The 13,560-nt window shown below is 44.2% G+C and overlaps 2 protein-coding genes and 1 non-coding gene across 4 annotated transcripts; all 3 read right to left on the reverse strand.

Annotated features, from left to right (window-relative positions):
• Positions 1-663: 663 nt before the first annotated feature.
• Positions 664-6,085, reverse strand: LOC147159642 (eukaryotic initiation factor 4A-I). Its single transcript, XM_086059270.1, has 11 exons — positions 5,959-6,085; positions 4,844-4,886; positions 4,626-4,758; positions 4,397-4,536; positions 4,151-4,319; positions 3,293-3,402; positions 3,040-3,183; positions 2,834-2,971; positions 2,639-2,728; positions 1,439-1,518; positions 664-1,354 (listed from the first exon to the last, which is right to left on the reverse strand). Exons 1-11 carry the CDS (start codon positions 5,979-5,981, stop codon positions 1,210-1,212), a joined length of 1,215 nt encoding a protein of 404 aa, XP_085915396.1. The 5' UTR covers positions 5,982-6,085; the 3' UTR covers positions 664-1,209.
• On the reverse strand, positions 3,509-3,649 carry LOC147159643 (small nucleolar RNA SNORD10). Its single transcript, XR_015090603.1, has one exon. It is a non-coding gene; the product is annotated as a small nucleolar RNA SNORD10 (small nucleolar RNA).
• Positions 6,086-7,016: 931 nt separating the features above from the next.
• On the reverse strand, positions 7,017-13,525 carry senp3b (SUMO specific peptidase 3b). 2 transcript variants are annotated; one of them, XM_086060209.1, is made up of 12 exons: positions 13,171-13,525; positions 11,838-11,963; positions 10,981-11,640; positions 10,711-10,824; positions 10,513-10,624; positions 10,278-10,425; positions 8,681-8,728; positions 8,510-8,587; positions 8,304-8,441; positions 8,062-8,145; positions 7,921-7,971; positions 7,017-7,815 (listed from the first exon to the last, which is right to left on the reverse strand). In XM_086060209.1, the coding sequence occupies exons 2-12, from the start codon at positions 11,923-11,925 to the stop codon at positions 7,705-7,707; spliced, it is 1,632 nt and encodes a 543-aa protein (XP_085916335.1). In that variant the 5' UTR covers positions 11,926-11,963; positions 13,171-13,525; the 3' UTR covers positions 7,017-7,704. The 2 variants fall into 2 exon arrangements, with proteins under 2 accessions (XP_085916335.1, XP_085916334.1); XM_086060208.1 differs by having other exon boundaries at positions 10,975-11,640.
• Between the last annotated feature and the right edge of the window lie 35 nt (positions 13,526-13,560).

A 13,560-nucleotide genomic window follows, 5' to 3' on the forward strand; every position in this document is an offset into this window, starting at 1 on the left:
AGTAAGCCATTTGATTACTATTTATACTTAAACCCAACAAGGCAAATTACACCGTTATAAAATGACACCTTTATTTTAATTGTTTTTAAAGACCATTAAAAATAAATACTATACAGAATCCAATGTAGAAAATTCTGATACACTGTTTCTGTCTGAAAAAGGTTAACATTTATTTTTCATTAAAAAAAAAAAAACACACACACCAAACAAGATTTCCCCCAGGCAGGTCTTAAAGAGTTTAAGGAGGCTGTGGAATCTCTGAACTGCAAGTTTGGTCCTTAAAGAACAGCAAACAACCCACCCACCCAGCACACATTTCTGCTGAGGTAGATCACAACGTGGTCACCATCTGAATAGAAAATAAACGAAACACTTTAAATACAGAAACTACAAATTTGAGCGGGCAGTCGATGAGGGGGATAGTCTTTAAAATACACAGACCCCAAAAAAAACAAACAAAAAAAATATATATCCCCTAACCAGCATGAACTGAACTCACCGTAAATATCCATAGGGTAGCTCTCCTCCACTCAATGGCCCAAAAAATTGACAAATAGGATGCTGCTGGAGCAACTCTAAAAAACGAAACACTCATCTATCCAATTTTTTTTTGGGATGCTCTGGAATATGAAACAGCAGTTAAGAGGCTCCAAACGGTCAAAGTTGATTTTACTATACAGGCCTTTTTATTGAACATGCCCTGTGTAAGTCTAAGCCCCAAAGAGCTAGATCCAAGTTAAGTACACTGGAGGTCACCTAACATTGTTTGCATCTTTTTTCCTTTCAGCATTCGCGGCAAAAGTTTCAAGAGGTGGCCTCATGGATGCTGCTTCTTAATGTTAACATTTAGTCCTCGTTTTGGGATGCTGTGACAAAAGGTTGTGCTTTTGGCTGTGGGGTGGGAGGGTCCAAGTCAAAAACTTCATGCTGATGCAAATTAGAACAAGAAAAAAAAAATTGGAATGTCCACATTGAATTAAATCTTAGTGAGACTATGTGGCAAACAGTGTTAAGCGGGTCAAGTCAACTGATTTGGGAGTGGGGGGAGGAATCAAGGCTGAAAGGTCTTCCTTCCCAAGTGGGAAACAGTCACGTAATTCGAATTTGTCACAAACAGAAAGTTGGGCTTCTCCCCTCGTTTTCGTTTCTTTTTAAAACTGTAGATGTGGGGGAGGATGAACGAGGCCGTATGGATTTTGCTCGCTCTTTTTAGAAAAGATCGGCCACATTCATTGGCATCTCCTCGATGGTGGTGTTGTAAAAGGTCTCGATGTCGCGCAGGATACGCTTGTCGTCGTGGGTCACCATGTTGATGGCGACTCCTTTTCTGCCAAAACGGCCCCCGCGACCAATCCTAAAGGAGAAGCAAAGGAAGCTGGTTACGAGGGGGCTGGAGGGAGGGAGGGTGGGGGTTTGTCATGATGACAGCACAACTGACCTGTGGATGTAGTTTTCCCTGTTGGTCGGCAGGTCGTAATTGATGACTAGAGACACCTGCTGCACGTCAATGCCGCGAGCCTGAAAGAGACGAGTGGGTTATTTGTCATGCCAGGCCATCGTTCATTTGTCACGCGAGTGTGTGGTCTGCCAATTAGTTGTCAATCTGGGACATGAGCCCAGCCACAGTGGAGGACAGACGGCAATTTCTCTACCAAGACTCTTTCAGTCCTTCACCAACACCACAGTTGGGAGGAGAGGGAATCCTGGACATTTTTTGCTCATCCCTAAAATGCCAATCGTAAACAGTGGCTGAGAAAGATTGAATCATATCAGTTTATTATTCTAAACTAAACTATAAAGACATTTTAATAAAAATGCCTGCCTTCCGTTATCAGAAGGACTCCCACAGTAGACTTTCTGCACAATTAATTGAGGCACGGGTAATACTATAGTTAGCTTTTGGGGGGTGCCTTGCGAATACATGCCGTGCCAACTTGTACTTGTCCTCAATGAACATTGAAAGCACATATAGAATATGTCACAAACCGTAGCCGTGTTACACAAGGTCAAAGAATCATTGCACAAGAATGCTTTGTTATTGTTATACAATTCCTTGATTGTTCCATACCTGAGCTTACAGAAACGTGCTATTTGTGTTGTGGATACAGGGACCACACTAACCCATTATTTATACAACTAAAAACTTTACAATTTAATGAATTGATGGGAGTTTAACCGCCTTAAATATTGTACAAAGCCCATCATGAAATTTTACCAGTTAATATACAAACTAAATAGATTTTTTTTAGGGGGGGGGGGGTACAAATTAAGAGGAACAGGCATTTTTTCCCCAAACCTTAATATAAAACAACGATGTATTTGAACTCAAGGTGTCAGTCTGTGGAACAATCTGGATTGTAAACCAACATCTTCTCAATCTATTTTTTTTTAGCATAAAAGCACAATTACTGCCAAAATACATATATATAGGACACAGTTGAATTATTTTGAATGATCTTGTAACACCGAAAGCATCTAGGCCGCTTGCCATCAAATTTATGTTTTAAGTTGACCAGGGGCAGACAAAACAAGTTTGACTTCTTTCTGTCCCCTTTCATTCTTTTGCTTTAAATTGTCTTTTAAAAAAAGAACGAAATACATTGATTGATTCTACTGTCAGCAAAATGAAGGTACAAACCAGCAGGTCAGTGGTGATGAGAACTCGACTGGAGCCAGAACGGAACTCCCTCATGATCAAGTCGCGCTCTTTCTGGTCCATGTCACCGTGCTGCAACACAAAAGGTGACGACAATGCGGTTACAAGCTTCACCAAGAAGCAACACAAGCGAGTGGCCATATACGGCCAACGGTTTCAAGGCTGGGGATGCTTTACCATAGCTGAAACGGTGAAGTCCCTAGACTGCATCTTCTCAGTGAGCCAGTCCACTTTCCTCCGTGTGTTGATGAAGATGACGGCCTGGGTGATGGTCAGGGTCTCGTACAGATCGCACAGCGTGTCCAGCTTCCACTCCTGCAATGGTCGACGGGGGTCATTCAGGAGCCCGCATTCCCAGCCCCACGCCCAGACCTCACACAAACCTCCTTCTCCACATTGACGTAGAACTGGCGGATACCCTCGAGGGTCAGCTCCTCTCTTTTGACCAGAATGCGAATAGGGTCACGCATGAAATTCTTGGTCACCTCCAACACTTCAGTCGGCATGGTGGCTGACAGTAGGACAACCTAACATAAAATACACATTTTTTTTTATATAATAAAAATACATTCAAACTTAAAAAGAGAAACGCAAAAGAAGTAGCATGGTTTGCAAAGAGAGCCATGAGGAACTGACCTGTGTGTTGCCATTCAGTTTCCGGAAGATCTCGTAGATCTGATCCTTAAATCCTCGGCTCAGCATCTCATCAGCCTCATCCAGCACAAACATTTTGATGTACTTGGGAGCTTAAAAAGAAAATGAAAAAATATTTGGCCAACACCACACTGTTGACACAAAGGTCTTATGTTTGCCATTAACTGGGTTGACAAAGAACTGCAATTTGGAGTGAGCTGTATTCAGAAGTGTGAGTTTGATCACGTCTCGGGATACCTGGCGAACCGCGAACTCCGGTCGGCAAAACGTCGGCCAGAGTCACAATGCACCAGGGGACTTCCAGAGTCAGTTGACACGCATGGGTTTCATCACCATACAGCAAGTTGCACAAGTACTTCAATTGCTATCAAAATACCAAGCTTTTGTTATATGGCCATAATTATGACATTTTACCAATTTAGGGAGGAGAGACACTTGCGGTAAATTTAACTTATATAGCGCTTTACAATGAGTCACAATTCACATACAAGTGGTCGGTTACCACCATACAGGGTCTGCCAGGTCCCCCTGGGAACAAGTTAGGCTTCAGTGTCTCGCTCAAGGACAATTCAATGTGGTCAACGGGGCTAAGGATTGATCCCACAACCTTTTCGTTGGGAGATGACCACTATAAGACTTGGCCAATATTTACAAAATAGGTGGAAATACAGTAGGTGTGTGTGTATTGTCTAATCACAAATTTACTCTTTGTGGACGCATCAGACTATCTCTACAAAATCCACGCTTGAGGAAATGTAATTTTAAAAAAACAAGGCGCTTAATTGTTTCAGGTGGAACCTATTTGCACAATCATATGCTTGGACTGCAAGGGATACTCACAAATATGCCTGCGGTTCAACATGTCAAAGACACGGCCCGGTGTCCCCACCACAATGTGGGGGGCCTCAGCCTGCAGCTTCTGCATCTCGTTGCGGACGTTGGTCCCACCGATGCACGCGTGGCAACCGGCGCCCATGTAGTCGCCTAGAGACAGCACCACTTTCTGGATCTGATGGGGAGTGACATTTTCAGAACGACAGTCGACGATGCGTGTGTGTGTGTGTGTGTGTGTGTACAACTGTTTACCTGTTGAGCCAACTCCCTGGTGGGGGCCAAGACCAAAGCCTGAGTGCCTTTCAGCGTAACATCAACCTGCTGGAGGATGGAAATCGCAAAGGTGGCAGTCTTTCCAGTACCAGACTGGGCCTGGGCAATCACATCATAACCTGGAACACAAGAAGATTTCCCAATTGTTCTTATAAAAACAATATAGGACCGATCGACTGAGGGATTAATTCACGGTCTAAAAACTCACCCTTGATACAAGGAAGAATGGCTCTCTGTTGAATGGCAGAAGGCTTCTCAAAACCATAGGCATAAATTCCCCGGAGCAACTCCTCACGCAGGTTCATGTCATCGAAACTTTCCACAATATCGTTCCAGTTGCTCTGCATGGAGCATGATGAAAAATGTCAACGTTACTGGCCCAAATTAATTCTGCCTGAATTGTCTGGCGTTCAGGTGGAAACTTACCTCAATGATGCCATCTGGCTCCATGCCTTCTGGCCCATTGTCTCTGTGGACAAACAAACAAATAGTATTATTCCACCGCGCCCATTTTTCTTCTTAATAGGTGTATTGCTTTTCACGTGTAATCAACCAGTCATGAGAAGACGCAACTCGAGGAAAACCACACGTCCATTTAAACAAGTCCGCCATTTTAGCTTCTCGCGTTCAAGATGGTGGCTCCACGGCCGGTAGGAGAGAGATGCTAACGGCATAAATCACATCGTTGACAAATCCGCTCGGCTACTTTCAGTTTTAATTCGCACACTTCAACCCCAATTAGTCGCGTTGGGTCGTGAAATAATGATAGTGAAAAGACATTTCTCTTTAACATCCCGGCGCTAACTTTTCTTCCGCGCAGCCCCCCTTCTCGCTTTTTCATGTAGCTTCGGCTGTTGCAGAATCAGCAGTCACAAAAAAACAAAATACCCCCACCCCGCCAACACAAAAGGAACAAAATACAACTTTGCCAACAATCGGCGGGATGCGGCCTACTCTTCCGGCATTGTTACCACAGGCGTGTCCACTACTAACATGTGCCAGCTAGAGAAAAAGCTCCACACTTCATTATTATCACGTCAGGCCTCCGAGTCAACGGGCAACGAGGCAAAAGGGACAATTTCATACAGAGTTTGCCATTAAAATGCCAACAGAGCGAGACGGATTGCGGATTAAAAATAGGTTTTTACACGTGGCCTACCTACCGCTAGGTTCACAAGCAGTCACATGCTACGCCACCCGGCGACATTGGCTCCAGCTAACGGCTAAGCGTAAAACAAACACAAATATGTGATAAACCACTCGAGAATAAACAATTAAACGGTAATATGCGCAGAAAAACACACACAAAACGAGTCAAGCGAATGCTGAGCTGGCAAAACTCGGCAATTTCGTGAGGAATATCGAACATTTTTTTCTTTCGGAGGCCCCGGCACAAACTCTAGTCACGCTACGCCGAAAACGGGAATTATCGCTATATGTACAATACTGTATGAATATATATTGAGCGCAAAACCATTATAGTGGAAAAATCCATTCCATTAAATTACTATAGCGCGCTTGGTCACACGAACTCTCCTTACCTATCATCGTTGTTAGCCGACATTATCACAAAGAAAGAAAGTATGGCGAAATTTTCTTATATATGTCGACGGCACAACCAGGCTTTCTTATTGCAGCGGGCCGCCGTCATTTACAGTTAATCCCGCCTACAGCATTTTGTGATTGGTCCAAATGTACGTCAACGATTAATGGGTGGGCGAGAAGCAATGCAGGTTACGTCACTTCCGCTTTAGAGATGTTTTTTTTTTCTCCTTTAAACTTTTTAGCTTACTTACCTCGGAATGACGTAAATGATGTTTTCTGGCTTTGATACACTGGTGGTTTTATTCAGTCACAGATTTGTAAAGTGTATATTAAGAGCACAGGTCGTCCATTAATAAACATTTCATCAGGTCCAGATCAGAAAGAACCCAGATGTTTTTTTTCTTCGCAATTAACAAAATCTTATCAGTTATTACTCGCTTTAATTACGTTTCCACTACATTTTCAGTTTATATTTCCATGTCTGGATGTTTTTCTGATCATGTGTCAATAATCTCTCTTCTCGAGCACTCAACACTGCAACTAAATTCATTGTTCATTTCACCAATATTAACAAACAGTTTTGCATTGACCAATGTTGATAAACAACCTCTATCATCACTCCTTTTGACCCATGGGTCAGTTTCGATTCGGCCATTCTTGCGTCCATTTTCTTTAGTACTTGTCCTCATAAGTGTAAAGTTCCTTGTGGATATTGACATTCATCCAAAAGGAGGTGAAAACAAACAAGCCTTGTCGGATGAGAGGTGAAATGTCTTCTAAGGCGAACACAGCAGTCCAGTTGTGAATGATTCAATATCAAGAGGGTAAAGTTGCACCTCAAATTGTGCATCCCAGTGTTGAACAATACTCTTGATTGGTCAATTTTTCTTTGGCCATCCATTTTCTGCAGCACTTTTCCTCAAGATACAGTGAATTGAACTGCTTTGTCTATGTTTTATAACTCATTTTGTGTCCAGCTAAACACATTTCAATGTCTTGTCCTTACACGGGAAGTCATTTATATCAGTTTTCTTCCACTACAGAAACACACATATCCATAGGCCAACTTTTTTTAATTTTATTTCTAGCAACCATTATGTATTGTAGAAGATATATAAAACAGTTGAATCACAACTTTTAGGAGGGTACAGCAGGGGCTCAAAGTATTTTGTTACAAAAAAAAGCTTATGGAGGACAACTTGCTTGATGAAAAAAATTAGCCAATGAATCCCCCCCCCTCCCAAAAAATACTTCTCCTGTATTAACGGTTGTCAAAGCATAGCAATATAGTTTCCGACATGAACGCACGTATATATATATAAAAAAAATCAACAGATAAATGCAAAGTAAATTGCCTCAATAAAGGACACGTCACGTGGCAAAAAATAAACATGAAAAATATGTCGAAGAGACAGTTGCCAAGCTGTCGGCACAGGGCTAGGGAACCCTTTGAATAAATTCCTCCTTCAGAAAAAGTAAGACAGAAGTTTGTTATATTTTAGGGGCATTAACCGCTTGTAGGTCTGATCATATGACCTCATGAATCATTGACCTTTTTGTATTCTCGGACATCAATTAACAAAGAAAGTGAGAACTTTTTGGGGTTATCTACACGAGTAGCTTCCACAAGATGGTTGCGACGATCTACGACGAGGTGTTGGCTGTGAGTGTTCCGTCTTGGGTGCCCCCATCCATCCCTCTGTGGCTGGTTTGGTTTTGGTGGGTGCGGGGCGGGGAGGGGGTCACAGGGTGAGCTTACAGTGACACAGTTCTTTGTACATTTGCCTCCGAAGGCGAGGCATGTCCTGCTGACCAAAATTGAACGGCTGCCCCAGGGCTAGACACTTGCAGTACTGTGCAGTTGAGGCGGTGGAAAGACAAAACAGACAAATAGTCAGTCCAATTTGGCCAAACGCTAGGTGGCGCCGATGTGCATTTACAGTGGAACCTTGACTTACCTGTAACACAAACGCCCCGCAGTCGCTGTCATTATTCTGCCGGCCTACCTTCTAAAACACACATTGCGGCAGTCTCAGTAACGCACAGCAGAGTGACTGAAACGTGTTGGTTCCGACATGAAAAACAATCAAGCATCTCACCATTTTGAAAAAGCCTTTCCAGCCGGTCAAAAAGTCTTGCTGCTCTTTTTTGATGGCCTCCGCTAGCAGATACTTATAAATGTGCTGTGGGGTGGGGTTGGGGGGCAAAATGGACAGAGAGAGATTTGGGTGTCAGGCAGTGTGAGGGGTTCAAGTCCAAAATGTGTACAATGTTCCAATGCTTTTTTTTTTTTACTGTTCACAGCGTGAATAAAATGTAATCATTGGATTTTCTGCGCCACCTTGGGGCAGCGTCTGTTAAGGGTCCGCTGGGAGTCGAAGTAGGTGATGGCTTTCCGGGGAATGTCCACACTGACCAGCGACCAGTGAACCTCCAGGTGGATGGGGATCAACAGCAGATCCTTCTGGAAGATATCCACCTGCCAGCAAGGGAGCCATAGTTGTACATGACTCATCGCCTTTCACGCTTCAAATAGCGCTCGCTTACATTTTTCGTCCACCGCTTGACTCCTTCATAGCCTTTTGTCCTTAGCTTGTCGTAGAAAAAGCTGTTGAAAAAGTGAACCTGAAGAGAAGACAGAAAACGGTCATCACCTTCTGACACACCGTGACGGAATCCTGCTGGAAAACACAAAAGTTTGAATTGGTCGGTGCGCACCTTTTCTGGAACCGAGTCCATGACCAGGTCGCCATACATGTTCATAATCTGAACAAACCAGGCAAAGAACAACAATTTGAAACATATTTCAAGACAAGAAAATTATAAATGAGCAGGTATTCATTGTAATTTATCCTCTTACATAAACCCAACTAATATTATTGCGGCTGAATTAAGATCTCTACATGTATTATACTGCACCTTGGTGGGAAAGGCACACATCAAAATGAGCAGCACAATGCCCATTAAATTATCATGATGCACAAATTGTTAATACTTTACATTCTATTAAAGGGTGACTCAACAGGAAGTCAGACTCTTGCTCCACCCCTCACTAATGACGCTTTTCCACCGGAACGGTTCCACACCGAAGCGCCATTTTTTTGTCCCCGGGTGTTTGCGTCTCCTTGGGACTTTTTCAGGGCAGAGCGGTTACAACAGAAGCGCTGTTTAGAACCATCTTGGAGGTGGTTCTGCAGCGCCGGTCGCCACCTGTCATCTGATTGGCCGGCAGCAATAATGTTTTACAACAATGCTGAACTATATTTACAATTTACTTGTGGATGGATCTGTAATGATTGTGGTTTTAAAAAAATCGTGTGTTCCCATTAACTTAAATCAGAGCTCGAGCCACAGTTAAATAAATGAGGCTGAGTTCTCCATTCAGAAATAGCGCAGGCAGCGAGTTACGCAAGCCGCTCGTGAAATCAAGATTGCAATATTTCATCCATGGTGGTCCATATGAAATTGTAAATAGGTTCAATGTTGGCGCGATTTGTCACTCATGAAATGTTATGGCAGAGCCGCACGCACTGCGGGAGTGCAAGCTTGGCTTGGACAGTTCAAATGATCCCGCCCCCTTCCCGCCGCGCGCATGTTGTAATGGAAATGCAATGGCGGCCGTGTAGTGTCGTTCTGTGCGGTGCGGTGTGGTAGCGTGCCGTGCGGGACTAATGGAAAAGCGGCATAAGATTTGAAATAGGCGCTCAAAAGGGGTGTTGCCTGGAGGACCGTTGGGTTGCGAATGGGGAGAGGATTGGGCGTGGTCTGGCTGTGATTGGCCAGAGCAACTCGCCAAGAAGCCGTTTAAGGATGGCGTGTACGAGACTGAGCCAGTGGGTGGCGGGGGCGACCACGTCACGATCCAAAAGTCACGTAATCTGCAACTTCTCGTGTAATAAGTGGACAAACAGCCAAATTGTGTTTATGTCTATGTTGAATATGTTTATGTTGAATTTGGCGCAAACACACGCCTTTTGCCCCAAATTCAAGCTTTCAACAAACATGCACTAAAATGTCAAAAATAATGACCAGGACATGTAGACAGCATTTGTAGACACCAGTTTATCAGCAAAAAAAAAGTTGATTTAGTGTTGAGTTAACCTTTAAATGATCTGAGATACAAATAGAATTAAACGCTACACTACATTGTGACTTGTCATGTTTAATATTGTGAATTGTGTCGTTGTACTAAAGTAGCGCATTACCAGGTCATTCTTAATATGACTGTCTATTAATCTTGTGAACTGTCAGGATTAGTTGTAATAACGTCGTGAACTGCAGCTTTGGGTTGAATTTTGCAACTGTTCAGTCATACCTGGTCATTGAGCCAGTTCTGCCCATAAAGAGTGCCGAGGTCATCCATGGTAAGAACGTGACGCTTGTAGTTGACTCTGAAAGTTTTCGCCAGAGCTGATCCCGAAGACCGTTGGAAGGATTGTATCAAATGTTGGACCATGGTTTTCCTAAACAACACCCAGGTAGAGAAGGAAAAAAGAACAACCTAAGATTCCATGAGACAACAAGCAGCAAGTTTACCAAGTGCATCTAACCTGTGTGGCTGTGCAAAGTTCTCACTGAAGATGTCCTGAAGCCTCTCCACAATGTCTTCCACGTGGATAGGGATCAAACTGCCGTATTTCTGCAGGGATTCTTCCAGAATACCTGGGCCGTGACAACAAAAGACACCTTTCCTTAACACATTAGCTGTTGTGCGAGTAGACTGCACAAAAGGGGCAATGGACTCCGACCTGTTACACAGCTCACGTGCTCCTCAGAAAGCGCCGGCTCCGCTCGTTTCTCCTCCACTTCCCATCTGCCTCGGTCCCCGTGCCTATCTGGAGAGTAGCCGCCCCTCTGTTTATCTGCACAAACGAGATAACAAATATTTAGAGTGAAACTTCTGGGGGATTTTGAAGGGCTCTTGTTTCAACTGGTACAACTCTTAGGGATCTTATTTGAACCGGTTTAACTTGTGTGTGTGTGATTTAAGGTAGTCTTATATTAACCAGTACCTCTACCAGAATCTGTGAATCTGTCATCGTCGCTGATCTCGTCGTCAGTGCACAGCGATTGACGAAAGCGTTTTATCCTCCGCTGCTTGCTGTAACAATTGTACTTTAGTCCTTTCAAGCTCCAACGTAGGCGGAGGGAGTATACCCGCTGGGCCCGCTGTCGCCAGCTCTTCCAGTTCTGGCTCAGCCGGGTGCCCAGGGCGCCGTGGAATCGCGGCTGGCGCCGTAACTGGGCGTGCCGCAGAGCCCAGAATCTGTTTTGGTGGAGCACCGACGTCTGTCGTCCTGTTCCAGCCTGGGGGACCAGCGCCGCCTCGTTCTCCTCCGTCCTCACGTCTTCATCATTCGGTAATGCTCCGAAGTTTGCGTGTTGGTAAAGCTGGGTGGATTGGGGGGGAAAGTCTGCCACGTCCCACTCCACCACAGCTGCCTGCTCTTCATCCTCATCTTCTTCTACTTCTTCCTCCTCTTCCTCGTCCTCCTCATTTTCCTCCCAGCAGCCGCCCTCAAACTCATCGTCAGCGTCCTCGGCGTCGATGTGGCCCATCACGTCCTCTTCCACCTCATCGCTCCACACCCTTTCTTTCTGACCCAGGCGGAGATGCATGGGGCTGGGTATGCTGTGGTCGGACACCGGGACAATGAGGTGGTCTCCAGGAATTCCACCTATCATACAAATAAGAAACATTCATCAAATTAAAATGATGCATGATACATTGTTTGATTTTTTTGGGTTGACATGTCCATCTCTTTGCAATACACTAAAAACAAGACACTTGGTTCTCCGCTACAAAGTGGCCATTGATGGACCAGACCAGAATGTACTGGCACTGGACCATTCAAAATGGCACCCAAAAAACTACCTCCTCCAGTGTCTTCCTGGCCCACAGCAGTCAGACCCAGATCTCCCTGCCAGCGGTTCTGGGTCAGGCTACCCCCACTGTCTCGCATTATCCACGGACACCCCGCGACCTGCGCCAGCGCGTCACCTACACACACACAAAAACAATTAGTAAAAACAGAAAGGCAGGTAGAAAATTCTGACTTTTATAATATGTTGGCTTTTTAATAACATATTGGATGCATATAATCAGTTTGTAACTGGGTGGATCAAAAGAAGAAATACACTTTTTAGATCACATTTGTAAGTAAGAATAGAACAAGGGTGGGAAGGAGAGAAGGAAGTCCATAATGAATGAAAAAAGGAAGGATGTAGGACTAGGAAGAACCTATAATTAATAGAATGGAGGATGAAGGGAGAGAAGGTGGAAGGAATGATTGAAGGAGGAAAAGCTGGACAAATGGAAGGATAGAATGAATGAAGGCAGGCAAGTTGGAAAGAAGGAATGAAAAAAGAGAAATGCCAGGAAGGATAAATGAAGGAAGATTTGAAAAAGGGGAGTGGAGGGGTGGAAGAAAAGGAGAAAGAATACAAAGGTAACAAGGAAGGGAGGAAGCAAGCAATGAAGGAGCAAATGTTCACAAGGGGAAGATTGAAAGAATAAAAGGAAGAGGATGAATGAAGGGAAGGAAAATTGATGGAAGGGAAAAATGATGTGAGAAAGGAAGGGCAGATGAATAAAAGGGAGGATGGAGGGAAGGAAGGAACTATGCAAGGAAGGCAGGATGGAAATAGGTATGGAAGCAAGAAAGGACAGATGAAGGGAGGGAAGTTGGAAGCAGGTTGTGAATAATAAGGTATATATATATTTTTTTTAAATAATTAATTCTAAAGGTATTTAGGTTTACACATGGCAATATTGTTTAGGTAGGGGTAGTATTCTGAGAAGTTCTTTGGAGAAATTAATTGCAGCCTGGTAACAAAAAGATTTGCGAATCGCTTCTGTCCACACATGAAGACCAAAATCGAACCAACGTTTCTGCTCTAAGGAGACAATACGGAACCTTTAGAAATTCGTTAGCAGGCTAATGTTAGCCGAGACAAGCTTTGGTGGAAACCAATTTTCTGGACAAGAAATGCAAAGCCCAGCGGCGGTGAATAACGAAAAAAAGCACGGGGGAAAATCAACTCATTATCGCACGCTTTCTTTTTTGATTATTTTTTGCCGGTGGGTTAGCCATGCTGTCGTTAGCAACGCCAGCTAGGCTAGCTGGTTAGCATAATTTTCTTAAATCGTAACGTCACATCACGTAATCTCGATGAGGCATAGATACGCAGTAAAAGCGAACGCTTACCGTTAATTCACCGATTCTGTGCAAAAGTGTGCCCGGAGGATGCTGAAGCGTGTCGAAAGTGCGTCTTTTTCGTGACAAAAAGCGCAGAAGCTAAGTGTGATGCTAACACTTCATTGAATGAAGTCAGGTGTGGGGGGCTGTCGGGAGACTGGAGAGAGCCAGCTGTCGCCTCCTCGGCCGAAAAAGGTGAACGCGACGGTTTTAAATTCAGCAAAAACTCGAAGTGGTCAACTTTAGTGTCCGCATAACGCCAAACGTGAAGGTGGAATGTCTCATTTAGCTCCGAGAGCTAACAGATGCGAGCGACTCTCGTCATCATGTCTTCGAAGCCGTCGCACAGCAAAAGCGTCACGCGGCCGAGAGTTCCGAGGGGGAATGCGAACACAAATC

The sequence above is a fragment of the Leptonotus elevatus genome, chromosome 17 (assembly GCF_054856555.1).
Source record: "Leptonotus elevatus isolate MCC_2025b chromosome 17, RoL_Lele_1.0, whole genome shotgun sequence".
Lineage (NCBI taxonomy): Eukaryota > Metazoa > Chordata > Actinopteri > Syngnathiformes > Syngnathidae > Leptonotus > Leptonotus elevatus.